At 35.7% G+C, this 20,424-nt stretch overlaps 1 protein-coding gene across 16 annotated transcripts in view; it reads right to left on the minus strand.

Moving 5' to 3' along the window:
- LOC128221911 (talin-1-like) overlaps nt 1-20,424 on the minus strand; it is a 134,981-nt gene that overhangs the window by 51,191 nt on the left and 63,366 nt on the right. For 9 of the 16 annotated variants that reach the window (XM_052930562.1, XM_052930569.1, XM_052930571.1 and 6 more), the window contains 24 exons: nt 19,861-20,015; nt 19,153-19,306; nt 17,196-17,300; nt 16,885-17,052; nt 16,206-16,421; nt 15,790-15,903; nt 15,448-15,579; nt 14,740-14,868; nt 14,136-14,153; nt 12,409-12,522; nt 12,045-12,158; nt 11,553-11,687; nt 11,168-11,296; nt 10,363-10,446; nt 9,191-9,318; nt 8,622-8,721; nt 8,151-8,270; nt 7,095-7,281; nt 6,525-6,675; nt 6,050-6,143; nt 5,530-5,619; nt 5,022-5,144; nt 4,600-4,743; nt 2,229-2,255 (listed from right to left, as the gene is read on the minus strand). In XM_052930562.1, coding sequence (XP_052786522.1) covers nt 2,229-2,255; nt 4,600-4,743; nt 5,022-5,144; nt 5,530-5,619; nt 6,050-6,143; nt 6,525-6,675; nt 7,095-7,281; nt 8,151-8,270; nt 8,622-8,721; nt 9,191-9,318; nt 10,363-10,446; nt 11,168-11,296; nt 11,553-11,687; nt 12,045-12,158; nt 12,409-12,522; nt 14,136-14,153; nt 14,740-14,868; nt 15,448-15,579; nt 15,790-15,903; nt 16,206-16,421; nt 16,885-17,052; nt 17,196-17,300; nt 19,153-19,306; nt 19,861-20,015 — 2,931 coding nt within the window. The remainder of the gene's footprint in view (nt 1-2,228; nt 2,256-4,599; nt 4,744-5,021; nt 5,145-5,529; nt 5,620-6,049; nt 6,144-6,524; nt 6,676-7,094; nt 7,282-8,150; nt 8,271-8,621; nt 8,722-9,190; nt 9,319-10,362; nt 10,447-11,167; nt 11,297-11,552; nt 11,688-12,044; nt 12,159-12,408; nt 12,523-14,135; nt 14,154-14,739; nt 14,869-15,447; nt 15,580-15,789; nt 15,904-16,205; nt 16,422-16,884; nt 17,053-17,195; nt 17,301-19,152; nt 19,307-19,860; nt 20,016-20,424) is intronic. The other 7 variants (XM_052930570.1, XM_052930567.1, XM_052930578.1 and 4 more) reach the window with 3 other exon arrangements.

The raw sequence follows: 20,424 nt of genomic DNA on the forward strand, positions 1-20,424 counted from the left end.
AATTAACAATGCGTGTCTATAAAAGCAATTTGCCTCTGCGCTAAGAAAGTAAGTTTTCAGTATTGTTCTTCTGCTGGTTACAGTTTTGCTAGGCCCAATTATGTCTCACTGGGCCAAATTATGTCTCGCTGGGCCCAATTATGTCTCGCTGGGCCCAGTTATGTCTGGATTGGCCCAGTTGTGTCTTGTTCATAGTCACATTGTCTGGAGCATTACCAAATGCACCTACCAACAACTAACCCACTTCATAATACCAATTATTCATTTAATGGATTTTGGCAGTTGTTTTCTTCAGAGACTTTCTAAAGGATTAATGAGAATCTGTTCAGCGATCCGATTTGGCAGAGGCATAAGGGTCAACACTAACAACCCTTTTTCCAGCACTAGAAGAAACTGTAAGTTGAATATCCCATATTACATGATTAAGTACAGAGTGTTATCGAGTACCTGGGGGAACCAACGATGACTTCAAAACTACGGCTACTTATAACATACATGTACTTGCATTAGTATTCACATGTTCGTAAATGCAGAGGAATACTAAAAAATCTTTTTTCGACTATAAAATTATGTCTTTTACAGGATAATTTTAACTATGTATCATAAATCAAGGAGAGATCTATTCATAAGTGTTAATAATAAAAATACACTTTAACTTTCAATTCACAAATCATTCCATGTATATTTCTTTATCATCCAAGCTAAACAAGCTACTTTCTTTAAAATTTTGTACTCCCAAAATGGAAGTTGCATGAACAAATATTTATCTTCGAAGTTTCGATGCAGTTGTAAAAGCATTATATATCATTCTGTTCCTTGCATTATGTAAATACTACCTGCCATATTCTATATTTTTACCATATTATCAGTTTTTTGTGCATTTATTTAATAATTTAATAAATTTATGACAAATTTATACAAAAATAAAAAAACAGCACCAAAATGTAAGTGGATGTCAATGCTAGGGGCATTATTTATACTTGTCTGCTTCTGTTGTTGTTGTAGTTGTTGTTATTTGGTCAAAAAGGGCCATACATGAAAATTACTATGACCAGAGTTTGGACTATTGTTCTAAATTTCATGAGAATATTTTGAAAAGTTTTTGAGTTATGGCCAAGATCAAAGTTTTTGCACAACAAAAATGCTGCTGACAACAACAACAACGTCGCCAACAACAACAACAACAACTAGGCAAAGACAACTTTGTTTTTCCATGAAAAACACAGACAAGCTTAAATTATACTTTCAAACAGCTCAAGTAACTCATAGCCCATATAATACAGATTATAATTTACTTTACACAAAAATATTTTGCAGGAAAAAACTGATTCTGCTAATGTAGTAAAAACACAACACAAAATTGTCTATAAAATACAGACATGCATGACTTCAAACTTAAATCTTTTTGAATTGTGCATTGAGTGCTTCTCATGTATATAATTTACTTGCTTTTCATTCTAAGTTTACAGCATTATATTTGAAAGCGGGATTTTAAAAAATCACCAATCAACAGGCAGTTTTATAAGGCAGTTTTGCAATTCTTATTCATATAGTAAAAAAATGCACAAAAAAAGTACAATGTCGTGTTTGGGTGCCAGGTGCAGCCTTTTTGCAGACCATTTTAGCATACATCAGTTACCACTCTATAATAAAACTTGAGCACGATTCGATGAAAAATCTTAACGAATTCAAGAATCTGAAAATTGGTGTGCCTTAAGATGCTTAATAGAGCTATGTTAAGCAAAGATGTGAATTTAGTGTACAAAGCACTATCATAACGCTTGATTGGTTCTAACAGAGACCAGAAATCATAACACATCCTAGAACAATCCACAGCCTGTTTTAAAGAAGAATACAAAATGGAAGATACAACATTGGTGGCAAAAATAATGGAAATTATACTTCTATAGTTGAGTTTCTTTATTTAATCAGGCTTTAAAGAGGCATTCCATAAGTGGGGATTTTAGTTTTAAGTTCCCAAAGACCAGTGAAATTTCTAAAATTTCAGTTTTGAAAAAATCCTCCATATGTTTAAAATTGTCAAAAACATTGTTTTTGAGCATGAAAATATGTAAAATTTTAACTTTCACAAAGACTGAATGCACCTTTTTTTATAAATACGAATTAATTTTAATTCAAAAGAGTGCCTCTTTAAATTACACTGATTTAAATAAATACTGACATCAATAGCCTAGATATTTTCCACTATTTTTGCTATTTTTTATTACCACTAATTGTGCTGTAAGCACGAAAGGCTTGGAAAAGTACAAAATTCACACAATCAATAAGGTAAGTTGTGATTATTTTCAAAAGTTACCCTGAATTTTTGTATTTCCAGTCTCTTTAATGATTTTGCTGAAGATTATAAATAAACTAAAACTAAAAACAAAATTGTGGGTACCAATTCTAAATTTAGCTAACAATAAAGCTCAAAGAACATGTACATATTGATTTTTTTTTAAATTTGAATAAATTGGATGGGATGGGGTTAGGGGTGGGGGTAATGGGGGGGTGAAAAACACTGAAAATATGGAAAGAAATGAAATGGGAAGGTACAAAACCCTAACGTTCTCCTCGGGTGCAGAACGCGCATCTAAAAATTTATTTATCATTATTTTTTCTGACTATCACCTTTTTTTTTTACATGATTTGACCATACATTTATGCTACTATATGAATATCTCACAAATATTTTTTTCTTTTATAATTGACAATTGGTGACACAATAAAATCAACAGTAAGAACCCCTTCAACCATTTAACTTTTAGAATTTTAGCACTATTTCAACCTCTAAGATACGCTTTGCTTTTCCCCCAATAAGGACTTTCGCAAGACAATAAAAAAAGCTTAAAATTCAAACTCTTTTCATATATGTTACACATTGCGAAGTAAAACCAAAAACACTAGACTTTTACAGACAAAAATTAAATACAGTACATGACGAAAACAAAGAGAAAAAAATGAACTCTTGAATAAAAAACAAATAAAAATTTACAAGAATTCTGATACAACCGTGATTCAATGCCTCAAGTCATATCTTACCAAAGACCTATACGACCAAGTTGCATAATACTTCATAAAAGAATAAATAAATGAAATTTACATGTGAAAAAGGTATGCTATTTAACAAACAGGAACTGGAGAAAAGGGCTGTGTTACAGAAACGAGAATGAATAAAAATGGAAAAAAATCTTGCAAGACAACTTCATTTCTTTCTTTATTTTAAGCGCCAATCTTTATTCAAATGCTTAAAAGAAGTAATATATGCTTTTATACAATGTTGGAAGCGAATGCCATCACTTGTCCGATTTATTTTGGTAAAAAAATAGCATAGCTTAACCGCAAGGCCAAAAAAGAAGTTCTTTGTTTCCATGAACATCTCAAAAAATAGGGAAGGTAGGCTTTTCTTTTTCTATTTAATTTTTTTGAGAACTGGGTGTCTGTACCAAACTGACCTACATGTATATCAGGGTATATCACTATTGTAAAAAATGTAAGATATAAAATGGTGAAATTTGAACATGTATAAAAAATTAATAAAAATTAAAAAAATGAATTTGGATAAAAAAAAATCCATACTATGACAAATAAAAAGTGATGGGTCGAGAGAAATATAGGTTAGTGGAAACAAACAATTTATTTTTTTACACCTAATGTACTTTGCTATAAAGTACTAGGATTCATTTGAAAATAACAGCTTTAATTTAAAGCTACGGACAACATTCATGTTATTGTGTGCCAAAAATGGAGACTTCGAAAAACGAATGAGCTAAGATCTCTTTTTACAATAACTTCAATGAAAGAAAAATACTGCCAACAAAAATGAGCATTTTTTGGGCCAATACCGCTATGCTTTAAGCTAAGCTTTTAGCTGTGCTTTAGCAAACCTTTTTTGGCACGGGACATTCAGAATATATTTATTTTAAATTCATTATTTTGTTATATTAAAATCTATGATCATTGCCTTTTAGAAATCAATCAACTGTTTTCTAATAAGGCAGTTACAAAAAAGGCCTATAGTGTTAGTTGATAATATTGTGGAACCTTCAAATATCAAAGCAATTCCTCAAAGACTACCATGCATATGGGTTAATTCCTGTCTAAATTCAGGGCTACCAAGCTTGCATTAATTCATGTTTTAACTGCAAAAGGGAAAATCCAAAATTTCAATCATTATTTAGATAATTTAATTTTGAAATTTTGATTTAATGAGATGGAAATTTGATCAACTTTGAATTTTACCAATACACATTTATTCCAGGGATAAAAAATTCCGATTTAACATCATGGGGTTGGGGGATGGGTGTAATTTAAGGATAAGGACATCCTTTAAAAAATTAAGTTTACTTTTGCAAAACTTACTGTTGATATGTCATGAAAAGCTTCAACGTTTTTTCTATTCATATTTTTTGGTATTGCTTCTCTATATGGCCAAAATCACAATGCTTAATCAGTATTTTTTGGACAGTTAATTTTGCACCTGCAAACAAATAAAATTTTCGAAGGATGGCCTTAATATAGGAGAATAAAAAAATCCTATCAGGGCCACAATCATCAAGCCAAAGCACGAGATTCTCGTGGTAAGAGTTTTGTTGTTACCTGTTGTTGAGATGACGCAGGATTGGTCAGATTCTGACACGCCATTTGGATCGCTTGATTGGCCCGTGAGAACTGAGATTGATCGACTAAACCGGGTCTTCCCGGCTCCGAGGCCGGATCCGCTATTCCTACTAAGTATGCAGCCTGAAGTGATACAGGAGAGATGTTGAAAACATTTTATGAAGTTTTTTTATATAACTCAAGCTTCAAAGCCAGTTCCAGCTCTAAAATAAAGTTTTCAAACCTTAACTTAAAGTAATGAATAGACTAGATAAAACTATTTTTTTGAAATAAATAAACTGGCAATACATAATCTTATTTCTGAACTCCAAAGAGAAACCTGTCTTATCTCATTCTTTATCTTGAATATAATACTTCTATCAAATAAATAATAAAAAAAGTTCTATTTTAAATTCTCATACCTGAACAGATGCTTCTGTCACACCACACACAGAAGATGAAAAACTCTGCACAGACGTACAGAACTCATCTGTTTCTCCTTTCATTGCGTGATTGGTCATTCCTGTCATAGCTCCGCCCATTGTCTGAAATCAAGGAATTTCATTGGTTAACAAGATACTCAAAGTCACTGTTAGGGACTTTTGCTGTCCTACCTTTGCCCATTGTCTAAAATAGAGGATTCTGCTAATTTAAAAGATATTCAAAATATGCCAGATTTGTCATTGCTATCATTATTCTGCTTACTGTCTAAAATTTATTTGTGTTTGTGTTTTTTTTGTCTGAAAAAGTCTGTGTTCAAAATAATAAAAACTATTGGGATAAAAATGATTTTATGACAAAATCTTTGAATGGTCATTTATTGTATTGCTTTCTTTTTCTGTCAACATACATAACACATTATCTGGTTAAAAATATATGATTAAAAGTGTTATCAATTATGCGAATTCCAGCAACACCAGAACTACTAACCTTAGATTTTTCAATGACGGTGTCCAGACATTCAAAGTATGGCATGTCACTAACTGGTTCATTAGGATTGTCCAGCCAAGATTTCATCATCTGAAAACAAGAGAACAATTGTCATTAAAACAAGCAAATGCCCCAGAATGTTACATATTTTGCAGAAATTTGACACAATTGCCAAATATTTAACCAATGATGGCAACAACTATTGATTAACCAGATGACAATAGAAGAGTGTCCAACAAGGAAGTTAAAACTGATTTTCAGTAAACAAATTATTTTAGAAATCATGCTCTTTCAGACTTCCAAAACATAATCAACGTATTTGTCAATGGTATTGTTTAAATGATTTCATTGATTGATTAATCAATTGATTGATTCATTCATTTTTTATTTCTTTATAAATTGATTGATTTGTTGATTAACTGATTGGTAGATTTACTGATTGATTAATTTATTGACTAATTGATTGATTTATTAATTGATTGACTGATTGACAGCTGTTGATGAGCTGATTAACACTAACCTCAATCTGTCTGAGGGCGTTGTCACACTCTTTCTGGCCAGGAGCAGACACCGTACAGATGTTAATCAGCTGGTTGATACTCTCTGTGACAGCCCTGGAAACATAACAATATTTTAAAGTATATTGTATTAGTCTAACATGCACAACTCCACAACAATCATCGTTCATGAAACATTTCAGTCTGACCATAATTTTTTTAAAGCAATGAAGTACATGTATTTACTCATTCAATTCCTGGTTTTTAGATGCTTTAGAAGGGGTATTCCACTGCAATTGAATCATCAGTTTGATTGACTAATACACTCTCCTTAATCAATGAGCACAGTTTTATGGACCAAATTGTATAGACCAAAAAGTGTGCGGAATACAAAGACTCCCAAACCAGGGGCCATAAACAACACTGGTTTATTGCTGAGGGGTGTACATCAGGCCGCTTAGAGTTATGTAATATATTTAGCTGATCATGTTTCCCTACCTTGCAGCCTGTGCCAACAGATTCTTTGCGTTTGGAGCATTAGGGTCGATGGAAACGCTTTTAGCTGCTAGAAGAAGTTTACTGGAAACCATGGAAACACTCTTCAATCCTCCAACTATCTGGTTTTGTGTATCCGGATCCTTGGCAAGACCTGTGTGGATATGTAAAACATATGAAACAGATGATGCCCTGATACAGGTATAGCTAAAACTCTAATGCAAGATAATGCATGTTTTTATTTTTCTAATACTCCAGTAAAACTCAAAATACAGGGCAATTTAAAATCCTTCATTTGAAAAACAACATTTTTTTCTGACTCTTTCTGATAGGGGGAAGATTAAAAATCATCATCATCATCATCATCATCATCATCATCATCATTGTCATCGTCGTCGTCGTCGTCGCCGCCGCCGCCGCCGCCACCACCACCACCACCACCACCATCATCATCATCATTATCATCTTCACCACCATTATCACCATTATTATCATCATCATCATTAACATCATTCTAATCACTTTCACTCTAATTCATGTATTAATAATGCAGAAACTATCCACCCCCCATACCTGCCAGAGTAAGTCCAGTGTCCACAAACTGTTGGTACTGCCTGCTGTAGTGTTCAGAAGATTTTGACAACTGTTGCGATGTTGTCTGAGAGTGCGTAATAATCTCACTAGCAGCAGTGTTTAATCCGACTGCCGCGTCAGTCATATCGTTCTGAACTTGTGTGAACGACTTTGAAGTCCTTGGGAACTGGAAATAAATGTTTGTAAATTATGAATACCGTCAACTGACTGATGATCCCTTTAGTTTAGTTGAAGCTTTTTTATTTTACAATGACTGTGAAACAAATCACATAACATTATATAAATCACTCTTGTTACAAGACATTGTGGTCTTGTGTGTAAGGGGGCATATAAATCACTCTTGTTACACGACATCGTGGTCTTGTGTGTAAGGGGGCATATAAATCACTCTTGTTACACGACATCGTGGTCTTGTGTGTAAGGGGGCATATAAATCACTCTTGTTACACGACATCGTGGTCTTGTGTGTAAGGGGGCATATAAATCACTCTTGTTACACGACATCGTGGTCTTGTGTGTAAGGGGGCATATAAATCACTCTTGTTACACGACATCGTGGTCTTGTGTGTAAGGGGGCCATTGGAATACCCTGAGCAACTTATGGATAGAATATCTATTTCTAGAGACCTAGTATATATATATATATAAAACCCAAGAGTGCAGCAGATGAATCACAAACACTAGTCTGTTTTGTTGGTGGGTTTTCAAGTAAGAGGAATAACTTCACAAATAAAGCCAGAGTTCAGGGACAATGATTTTGAATAGTCTAAAGTCTGAGTTCAGATTCAAGTGGCAAAACTACGAATCTTCATTTCATTGTAAATTTCTTTCTTGTTGACTTTTGATGATGAAATTGATAACTATTCGAAATTTTATAATAATTTACATTTATATTTGTGAAACATATGAAATAAAGATGATTGCTTATGATGTAATATGAGTTATGGCTTTGTTTATTATGTTTGCACTAGAATGATAAGGACAATGCTGAAAGACCCAAAAGCCATTTAGAGAGATTGAACTAAATGTTGTTACCTTCTGAGAGGAGAGGGACTGGCTCGTTTCTGTAATGTGCCTGATAGCAAGGTCCACGTCCCTCTGTCCAGGAAGGCAGTTTACACAGGTGTCCAGAGAGCTTGAAACAGACTTGGCAACCTGTAAATAGAAACAAAGATTATTATGTATACTGTTTCACTTTGGTGAGGTCCTATTTTCATGATTTTTTTTGTAAAGGGAAAACTTTTAGACACCAACATTTTTGACTGTCAATATCAATGTTAATAGCGCACTGAAGTCCAAAGTAAGTTATAATACATGTGTAGCTTTTAAAATGATGAAGCCAATAAGCATACTTTTGCTGTCAAAGTTTCATGCACTAAGTTCTTCAGGGAAAAAACTAAAAAACTAATATGCGTGAGAATATTCCATGATTTATCATCTTTCAAACACCATTAAACTATAGATGGAGTATGGTCATATTCCAAACACTATTATAAACCAACACACCTGTTGCAGCCTCTGTTGATTGTCTGGGTTATTGGGATTGTTGATGGCATTTCTGGCTGCTTCCAGGAGCATATTACTCTGGGCAATTACCTCCCTTGCACTGAAATGGAAAAACAAGGTACCTCCATTTAGATCAAAATTAAGAAGACATGTTACCTCCCTTGCATTGAAATGGAGCACAAGTTACTTCTCTGTCATCAATATTATGAGATGTCACCTCCCTTGAACAAAAATGGAAGCACAAGTTACTTCCTTTTAATCAACACTAAGGGATGTTTCCTCCCTAGCACTGAAATGGACGTATTAATTATCTCCCTTTAATTAAAAGAAGTTTCTTTCCTTTCATCAAAATTTAGATGTTACCTCCCTTTAACCGAAACAGATGCATGTATTTTATGCATGCATACAAAGGTATTATTTCATTTAAATACACTCATTTTAATCGCAGATTTGACCACTTTTTTATGTTTTTTTTTTTTTTATATTTACAAAGTCAAACTTTCAAGACCCCACCACAAAACACATCCATTTTATAACAACTGAAACCTCAAACAGGAACACCTCCTCACCTTTCAAGGATCAGTTGTTGTTCCTGGCTGTCAGAGGAAGTGGCCGCCACACCGCGAGCAGCATTTACAAACACACGCAGGGCGTTGGCTGTGTCTCGAGCAGCTATTCCTACATAGTTGTCATTACCCTGCAAAGAAGAGGAAGAAACAATTAGAACAGTTCTGTTAGGAATGTACTTCTTCGTTGAGTTTTCTTATATTATGATCATGTTATATTGTATCTAATCTTGTCCGCTTAATAAACCTGGGCAGCTGGGAACCAATTCATCAAGAAGCCATGGAACAATTTTATACTTTTTGTATGAGATTTTTTAACAGTGCAGCTAGGATCCCTAATGAAATGATCTTATCAGTTCATGGGAGCTGGGCCATACATATGCCATGATATCTTATTTTAACAAGTTTTTTCTTAACCTTAGCTTATCTCACAATACATTAGCTGTATGGTTGTAGTGCAGAGCTGGGCCACTGCAGATTCCAAGTTCTCTTATTCAATTCATTGTATCTTAGCTTATCCAACATAACATTATCATAGCTTACTGCAGTATGGAGAAGGAGCATTACAGATGCCACGTTATCATATTTTAACCCGTTGTATTTCACATTAGCTTATCTCACATAACATAATCTTAGCCTACCTGTGCCACTGTAGTACGGAGCTGGCCCATTACAGATGCCACGTTATCATATTTTAACCCGTTGTATTTCACATTAGCTTATCTCACATAACATAATCTTAGCCTACCTGTGCCACTGTAGTACGGAGCTGGCCCATTACAGATGCCACGTTATCTTATTTTAACCCGTTGTATTTCACATTAGCTTATCTCACATAACATAATCTTAGCCTAACTGTGCCACTGTAGTACGGAGCTGGCCCATTACAGATGCCACGTTATCATATTTTAACCCGTTGTATTTCACATTAGCTTATCTCACATAACATAATCTTAGCCTAACTGTGCCACTGTAGTACGGAGCTGGCCCATTACAGATGCCACGTTATCATATTTTAACCCGTTGTATTTCACATTAGCTTATCTCACATAACATAATCTTAGCCTAACTGTGCCACTGTAGTACGGAGCTGGCCCATTACAGATGCCACGTTATCTTATTTCAATTCATTGTATCTCACCTTAGCTTATTTACCCCAGCTTATCTAAGCTTACCTGTGCAGCTGCAGTAAGGAGCTGGGCCATAGCAGATCCCACCTTCTTGGAGTTGGCTCCTAGGTTACTGGCGCATACTTCAGACTGAAATAAATACAATGGACAGTTCATTTTTCAGCTTCAAAGGGCCATAATAACTAAATAAGCCTATTATTATGTGATATGTTTTCAAGTTCATTTAGCTAACAAGCACTATCAAAAGTAAATCAACATGTTTAAACAGTGTTCCAAATTCGCACAAGCCAGAAAGGTAAAATCTTAGGAGAGCACTCCTATGATTTTTATTGAGTTGTTTCCTCCTGGTTTGGAATTTTATATAGACTAGTTTTTTTTGGTCTTGGAACTTTATGGAAGAATATCGAAATTAGGGCTTGTGTCTGAATATCTTAATTTAAGGATACGAAGAAATATTATATTTCAATAACATGTATATATTAATCCAAACATTTTACAGTCGACTACACCATGGAAAGGAATTGATAGAAGCATAATATTATTCCCTTTTTTCCAAGCCTTTTTTCTTAACTGCTGTATAATTTCCACTTGAGTATATATCTGTACACAATAAATTATATAGTAAATATAATATGTTTCAATTACACTAAGAAGGGGCTGTTATTTGGGAGCGCTTTTCAGCGTTATGATATACCATTAAAACACACGTTATTACACTAATTATACATCCAAAATATATAATAGCGTAACTTCAAAATGGCAATGTTATTTATGGTATAAATATCTGATTAAGGAGCATTTTTAAATATTAATTTGAACCAAAAATACAAAAAAAGAACAAAATACTTACAGTTTCACCCGGCAGTGGTCTCAAGTCACCCTGCTGTGCAGATTGCTTCATCTCCACAAGTTCACGATCCAATTCAATGACCTCTTCCAACGCGCTTTCCAGCTCCATAAAGCCCATTGCTTCTTGAGCCTGAAAATATATTGTGTTATGAAAGTTGCAAAAGGGGCAAGGATGGAGTATTCTATTCCAGTTCTCTTGACCATTACTTCTTACACATTGCTTGTGTTTAGAGAACAGCAAAAAATATTTTATTATCATCTTAATCATCTTTAGATGCGAGCAAATGTTTTGAACTATTGACCAACTTATTATTAACTATTTTAAGAAAGTTTTAAAGAATGTTCACTTGTATTTCTAAAATTCCAAGGAAAAATACAGTACTAACCTTAGAAGCAGCAGATCTCAGCTCTGCGAGTGCAGCTGACATGTTTTTGATGTTGTAGTGGAGGTTTGTGGCTGCGGCCTGGTCAGATACCGTAGGGCCTGCGGCATTGGCGGCACTGACCAGCGAATTGGCCGGCTACAAAAAAGGAGGGTATTTAAGACAAAAAAATATATTCCAAGATGACAATTCACACATTATGAATGATCTTCTAATGGAGATTTGTGGCCGTAGCTTGGGTAGATATCATAGGGCTAACAGTATTGGAGGAAATTTCTATGTTAAAATCTAAAATCCTAATCCTAAGATCATTGGATCCTTACGATGGATGGCCTACCCATATGTTAATATATATATATATATATAGATATAGTGCATGTTATTGCATGACCAAGATAGTGCTTTCAAAATCAATCTTTAATTTAACTTAAAGAATTATATTAAGGTTTAAATCATTTTCATGGGAAAAAAGAAGGCTAAAAAAAAGATATTTACCTGTACAAATTCTTGCGAAGATTTAAGCAGGGTAAGTTGTGCCCGTGCGCTGTCACGATTGTTTGCCACGCCCCGGAAACCTTGTACAAGGGCAGGTAACTCATCATTAACAGCCTGAAAAACACAGAGGTGATAATATATAAAAGACAAGATCACCCAAATACAAATGCCAATAGCCATCGTGTTATTGTTTTCAGTTAAACATGTGGATATTTTCACTATTAACATGAGTACTGGGTTACATCATCATGAGCAAACAAATGCATGTAGGCTTTGTTCAACAACGCAGGTAATTATCGAGAAAGGTCTTAATTAATTTATCTTCATATCAACCATTAATATCAGAAGCACTTTGATTATTTACCCGGCAATGTACTTCCAGATCATGCTGTGACGAAGTGTTGGTGTTTGTCTTGTTGGCGCTGGTAGAAGCGTTGATAAGCTGTGTTGAAGCAGTGGCTGCATTTTTGGCAGCACTCTGTTGATTGACAAGACATGGAATTGTTATTGAAATCATATACTAATGGCCAAAAGTCTTGTCCGCTCTACAAAAACTACAATATCCAAGTCTTGTCCAGTCTACAAAAACTACAATATCCAAGTCTTGTCCGGTCTACAAAAACTTCAACTATCTGTTTTGTTTTATATCGCACACTCATAAATTTGGTATCGATGGAAAGAGGACATTAATATGCATTTAATGAAAAAGAATTTTGGAATTTGAGCCAGTACTGCCGGACAGTCATGTGTTGAAAATTGGCATTGAGGATTTGCAAGGCACAAATCAAAACCCATACCGGACAAGACTTTTGGCCATTAGTATATATATAAACATAGCATAAAACAGAGTATTTCAACTTTAATCTTGTTTTTCCAATTAATGTAAAGGTACCCAAACTGAAAATAAGGCCACAATTATACACAGTTTGTTTTGCATCCCTACCAATGGAGGGAGTAGGTAGGGAGACTATTTTATTTTATTTTGTCTTGTTTTTTTTAACATTCTAAGGCCAAAAAAAATAAAATGTGTGGTTAGGGAGGATTTTTTTCTGTGCCTATTTCGTAGGTAGGGTCATGTTAACCCGAGCTAGAAGTAGTAATTAATAATGAAAAGAAATTGGAAAAAAATATGACCTCCGGAGAGGCCTTAGGTTAAGGTTATTTTGTGAGTGGGTCAGGAAACACCAAACAAACTATACACAACTATGGCCTTATTGATTTATATAATTTATCATAATAAACTCCTAAAGTTTAAGAAAACCTTTTCATTTAAAATACACCAAAAAATCTTTGTATCTTTAGCCAATTCTGCAAATTTAGCAAACCATGCACAACAGTTGTAATGTCAATATTTTCAATATTAAAGCAGGAAACGTAATCATTTCAACGATTCAATTTTTTGGGGAATTGCTTTTTGTTCAATAAGCATGATGGTAATTTGGGGGGATAATGAGAGATGTAAGTGTAATACAGGAAAAGCTCTGGATTATGATGAAAATTATGGAAGTTTCTGGTTTGTAAGAAAAATCCCAGCATTTACATGTGGAAACTTACGGGAGTCCATATAAACAGACGACCCCAATTTCTCAACAAATTTAAGCATTATCGGATGAATTACTTATTTCACTTTGGCAAACAACGCGCTTAAACTTGACTTTAATAACAGAAACAAAGCTAATAATGATTTCTCCTTTAAAATAATTTCCTTTATTTCTAAAAACATTTTGAAAGGTTACAGTTACAAAATTTATACCAAAACAGAAATAGTGTGATAAATATAATAATGTTATAAGGTACTCAAGATGTTTCGAGAAATTGGGGCACAGTTTTCATTTAATATTTTTTTGATTTTTTTTAATTGTTTCGAAATTATCTTAATAAAGAAGTTACAAATTCAAAACATAAATGAAATGTCTTTTGAATTATTAAATTTTAGTTAAAAGACATAAGAGATCAGTTTTACCATGAAAAACACTGATTATGAAAACAAAACTCAGGTTGATCAAATCAAATCCAACATTCTGCACATCAATGGTTGGTTAAAACAGATCGATATACATTTCTCTTAAGCTCTGGTATCAAATTTCTTACCTGTAATTTTGACAAAGGCTTCAACGAAATAATAAGTAATCAATTTACTATAATAAAGAAACACCTGAAGATTAATTAATTAACCGATCAAGTTTTTTTTTTTTTTCTGCATATATACACTTTTGCATGACAAACATCTAATTACATGCACACATTTATAGAACGCTAATTTTTTTTTGCAACAGTAACTAAACACCCACCACTTTCATTGAACAAAACTCCCGCACGCCCCCCAACCACACATTTAAGATAATAAATTCTCATTTCCCTCTAATTCAATACAACACCTCCATCTGTAACTATACATGTCCACCCATTTGCCTTCTAACTGAACTTACCCCTTTCCCCATTGAACTAAACTAATCCAACCTTCATACTTAAAATAATTCAGTCCCCCTTCCCTTTCCAGGCTAAAGTTACCATGTTTTCCCTGTAAATAAACATATCACTCCTATGTCCTCCCCTGTAAGTAAACTAAACCCCTTCCAATTCACAATTTAATTCTTCCCATTCCCCCTTCCCCCCTCCCCCCACCCCTAAGAAGTAAACTGAACTGTACCACCACCCCTTCATTTAATCTTATCTACCCCCACCCAATCCTCACCTCTAGCCTCTGCATGAGTTTTTTCTTGAGTGCGTTGCTGGCAGCAGCGTTTGTTGCCGCCCTCAATTCCTCCGCTGCAGACCTCAACATCACCTGCCTCTCAGAGTCATTTGGACTCGTTGCACAGCCCTATAAAGAAAGGGAAGGAATGATTTTTTTTCTCCACCCCAGATTAGTAGATCCAAATATTTAGCCATGCTGGAAATCATAATGTTTGGATAAAATTAATCTACCATTGCCAATCGTGTAAGATAGGTTCATCCCTACCCTGCTTAAGGGTAAACCTCATTTCTGCGAAACACCTTAAGCTAAGGTTGGGATGAACCTTTCTCACACTCTTGGCTACAGAAGATACTATTTATTCCACCTCCACTAATCTAAGTCTGGAACATTTTAACTCAGGGTAGTTTGGATATTACACACAGACCTCACAAAGTAGATTGCATGAAATAATCTAGAACACAGCTCTATATCATACAGATGCTAACAACATGTCTGAGGTTAAATGCTGATTAACAAATATAACCAAGTCATGTTACAGCCCCACCTACGTATTGTAACAATTAAAATGTTTTTTAAAAAACCTCCTCAAAACGAGTATCTGTTTGTAGCTGCTTTAAAATTATGTAAATAATAAATGAAATAATCCACTTTGAAAACATTCGAAAAAGACTTCTCTTTAACATGAGATTTGCCCATTTAGCTGACCTTAGCAGCCTCCACCATTTTAGCGGTAGCATCAGCAAGTGCCTTGGCAGCAGCTAGAAGTCTCTTCTGAACGTCAGCGTCTGGGTGATCCTCTGCCTGGCCTCGGATTGTGTTTACCAGCATAGAGGTGGCCTGAAAGGTTTTATCATTTTTTACATCACCACATAAATTTACAAACATAAGTGGCTACATCAAGAAACATGGGGGCCTCTAGTTTCACCAGCGTAATACTTGATATTTATTTCCAGGTACAATTTTCATTCTAAGGATTCTGATTAAAATAGCTCCCACTTCAATTAGTTTTCATCATCAAAACTCGCTACACTCCCAAATTTTACATACCTGAGCCAGCTGCCTGGCTTGTTTCACCATATCATGAGCATCTCCTACACTGCTGAACAGGCGGTCTGTCACAGTCAGAATGGTGTCTACAGCCTCTTCTTGTGATTCAGAAGCCTGGAATTTAGGTACAAATATAAGAACACTTTAACATATGCACAAAAATGCTAATCTTCACTAACAAATTTAAGATCTATTAATAAACCTGACTTCATGTTCTTTTCATAGAGATTTTTGTTTACCACATATTAGGTAATAAACATCCAAGCTTTCAGTATTTCAAAATCCTCTATTGCTACTTAAGTAGTAATACTATTACAAAGAGACAAACCTTTATAATCTACATTTACCAATCTCCAATTGCATTCGCAAGAAATACTTTATTCTAGATTCCTTAACCACAACTCGAACAACTTTACCTTAGCAGGTCCAGCACCGAGTTTGATGTGTTTCAGCATATCATTGAGCGCCTGAGTGACGGCTGTGGCAGCTCCACCAAGGTCCTGTAACAGTCTCTCATCCTGGGTCACACTGGCCGCCTGGTCCACCACACCTTCCACAGACTGGGCTACCATCTTGGCTGACTCTATGATCTGTTCTTGGCAAGCCTGGCTGCCAATGGTAGGTGCAACAACCTGCAAAATTGTGAAGTGTCTTAACATTTGATTTACTCTGTAAATCTTCAAAGACTGGATCAACATTTTGGATCATTCTTAGATGATAAGCCTGGATGTCTTTATTTTTTAAATTCCTAGATTTAAGTTAATTTGTTTATTTCTACTTAAGCTGTATATTAACATTTCATTAATGAATTGCGTAAACTTAGAACCCAGATTGAGAGAGGTGAAATCTTCTTGTAAGAAATCTGAAGGCACAGAGCCTACATACATGTTAAGTATGTAGGTTAAGTTTGAAATATTCTTGAGCCATATCGCAAAAATACTCCATAGCGTGAAAACTCAATGTCCCAAGAATACTCTATATCACAAGAATTTTCCATGTTGTAAGAATACTCCGCTTGAATGATGCGATTTCTGAACATGAGGATAATGATTCTACCATATATTCTTAGACATCAATTCAACAAGTATGTTATACCTTCGTACAGGCAACCAGCTGTGAAGTAGCCAGAGCACACTGTGTGGCGCTACTGATCACTCGGTTCTGCAGCTCCTGGTCCTCCGCTGTGGAGGCAACAGACTTGGCCTTCAGCACCAATTGGGCTGTGGCGTTGGCCACCGCCTTGGCGAGAGCAATAAGAGTCTCCTGGAAGCATCAATAATGGATTTAAATGGACTGAGAAAAAACCTGTTGGCAACAGCCTTAAAAAACATGTTTCAAATCTTGTAATTTCTAATTATTATCAATTACTAGAGTTGTTTCCCCTACATGGAAGGTAAGTAACCCACCTGGTAGGCCTTGTCCATATCATCGATTGACTCCCCTACACCATCCATCACATCATGACTTGCCTCCCCTACCCTGCTGGCAGCTTGAAGCACATTCTGTCTGGGCTGAAATGGAAACGGATGATGTCAAAAAAATCCTCAATCTAATGTAAACTACAGCTGTAGCATCACTTTAAAGACATTAATGCAACTCAGTGTGGAATTTAGTCAGTAAGGAGAGAATGTGAGCAGGTTAACTATTTCAATGGTAACTATCCAATAAAACTACTGCTAGCCTTCAAGTATATTATAATATGGCCCTCATCAACTGTATTTACTACAGTGACCACACAGATTCCAATACCTACACATATAACTACACATGCTACTCTAACTACACAGACTCCAGTAACTACACATACTCCAGTAACTACACATACTCCAGTAACTACACATACTCAAGTAACTACACATACTCCAGTACCACACATACTCCAGTAACTACACATACTCCAGTACCACACATACTCCAGTAACTACACATACTCAAGTAACTACACATACTCCAGTACCACACATACTCCAGTAACTACACATACTCCAGTACCACACATACTCCAGTAACTACACATACTCAAGTAACTACACATACTCCAGTACCACACATACTCCAGTAACTACACATACTCCAGTACCACACATACTCCAGTACCACACATACTCCAGTACCACACATACTCCAGTAACTACACATACTCCAGTACCACACATACTCCAGTAACTACACATACTCCAGTACCACACATACTCCAGTAACTACACATACTCAAGTAACTACACATACTCCAGTACCACACATACTCCAGTAACTACACATACTCCAGTACCACACATACTCCAGTAACTACACATACTCCAGTAACTACACATACTCCAGTACCACACATACTCCAGTAACTACACATACTCCAGTACCACACATACTCCAGTAACTACACATACTCAAGTAACTACACATACTCCAGTACCACACATACTCCAGTAACTACACATACTCCAGTACCACACATACTCCAGTACCACACATACTCCAGTACCACACATACTCCAGTAACTACACATACTCCAGTACCACACATACTCCAGTAACTACACATACTCCAGTACCACACATACTCCAGTACCACACATACTCCAGTACCACACATACTCCAGTTACTAGAGATTCCAGTTACTACACATACTCCAGTACCACACATACTCCAGTAACTACACATACTCCAGTACCACACATACTCCAGTAACTACACATACTCCAGTACCACACATACTCCAGTACCACACATACTCCAGTACCACACATACTCCAGTTACTAGAGATTCCAGTTACTACACATACTCCAGTACCACACATACTCCAGTAACTACACATACTCCAGTACCACACATACTCCAGTAACTACACATACTCCAGTACCACACATACTCCAGTACCACACATACTCCAGTTACTAGAGATTCCAGTTACTACACATACTCCAGTACCACACATACTCCAGTAACTACACATACTCCAGTACCACACATACTCCAGTAACTACACATACTCCAGTACCACACATACTCCAGTAACTACACATACTCCAGTAACTACACATACTCCAGTAACTACACATACTCCAGTAACTACACATACTTCAGTACCACACATACTCCAGTACCACACATACTCCAGTAACTACACATACTTCAGTACCACACATACTCCAGTTACTAGAGATTCCAGTTACTACACATACTTCAGTACCACACATACTCCAACAAGTACACATGTACAATAACAACATATATTCAAGTAACTACACAGGGTCCAGTAATTTCAAAGAGTCCAGTAACAACACATTTTTCAGTTACTACACATAGTGCAGTTACTACACATATTCCAGTAACTATACATGTTCCATCAATAACATCCCACCTCTTGTCTCTCAGGCTGTACAGCGTTCAACAGATCTGAGAGTCCTCCCGCTAGCCTCCGAGCAGCATCCATTAATCTGTTCCCACTGTCGTCATCCTCTTGTAAAGCAGCCAACATGCGAATGTCGTGCGTGAAGTCTCCCAGGTTGGATGATCTACAAGAATATCAACACACATGTAGGTAAACAATAAGGTTCTTTAAAGCCGCACGATGTAGGTTTATGCAAGAATATTTCTTTAATTTTTTAATGCATTATCATGTTTAAATCATTCGTGTTTAATGATTGAAACAAAAACAGCATATGATTTAGATAAAGATAAAATATATCAGCCTTTATAAATGTTTTTTTCTATCGTTTTTTTTTTTTATAGCTATTAGCCACATATTCCCTAGTCAAAAAAGCTTCAAAGTATTGCCAATGTATTTTTTAAGCAAATCAATGTAACATGAGCATTCAATGCTTTATTGAACCCCTATCTCCCCCTTAAATCCCTTACTGAAGTAGCAGCCTTCATCACCACTACCCCCTCCTCAAACCCCCACCATCCCCTTATCAAACTTACATCTGGTTAACTGAAGCGCCGACATGTCCGTAATCTGGCTTATCAGTTCCAGTCAATGTTACCAGCTGTGCAGTAGCTGCATTCATCACCTCCACCCCTCCTCACCCCAAACCCCAGCCCCACCCAATGCCCTTGTCAAACTTACATCTGGTTAACTGAAGCGCCGACATGTCCGTAATCTGGCTCATCAGTTCCAGTCAATGTTACCAGTTGTGCAGTAGCTGCATTCATCGCTGATAGCTGTGCGGACACCTTCTGTCGTGACAGGTCAAGGTTGTTCTCTCGCCATTTTCTGGAGGCCTAAAGAGAAACAATAATAATTCATACTAATCAAAGATCAAAAGATATGCCTACCAACATGTACTTAGAGCTACAGATATCTTTTTACTTAAAGAGAACAGTACACGCTTACGTAATTTTGTAAAATGTATTGTATTGTATACCTTGGTGTCATTTTATTAAGTGTAATGGCGATTGTTGAAATGTACTGGCACATTGAATTGCAACATACATGTATTTTACATAGACAACAGGCTTTATCTTAAATGTGGAACTTTTTAATTGATTAAAACCACCACATATGATAGCGCTTACTTCGCTTTGCATTAAAAAACACTTCTTCATGGGAGATAAAACACTTCTTCATGGGAGATAAAACACTTCTTCATGGGAGATAAAACACTTCTTCATGGGAGATAAAACACTTCTT

This window comes from Mya arenaria, chromosome 16, assembly GCF_026914265.1.
Source record: "Mya arenaria isolate MELC-2E11 chromosome 16, ASM2691426v1".
Taxonomy (NCBI): Eukaryota; Metazoa; Mollusca; class Bivalvia; order Myida; family Myidae; genus Mya; species Mya arenaria.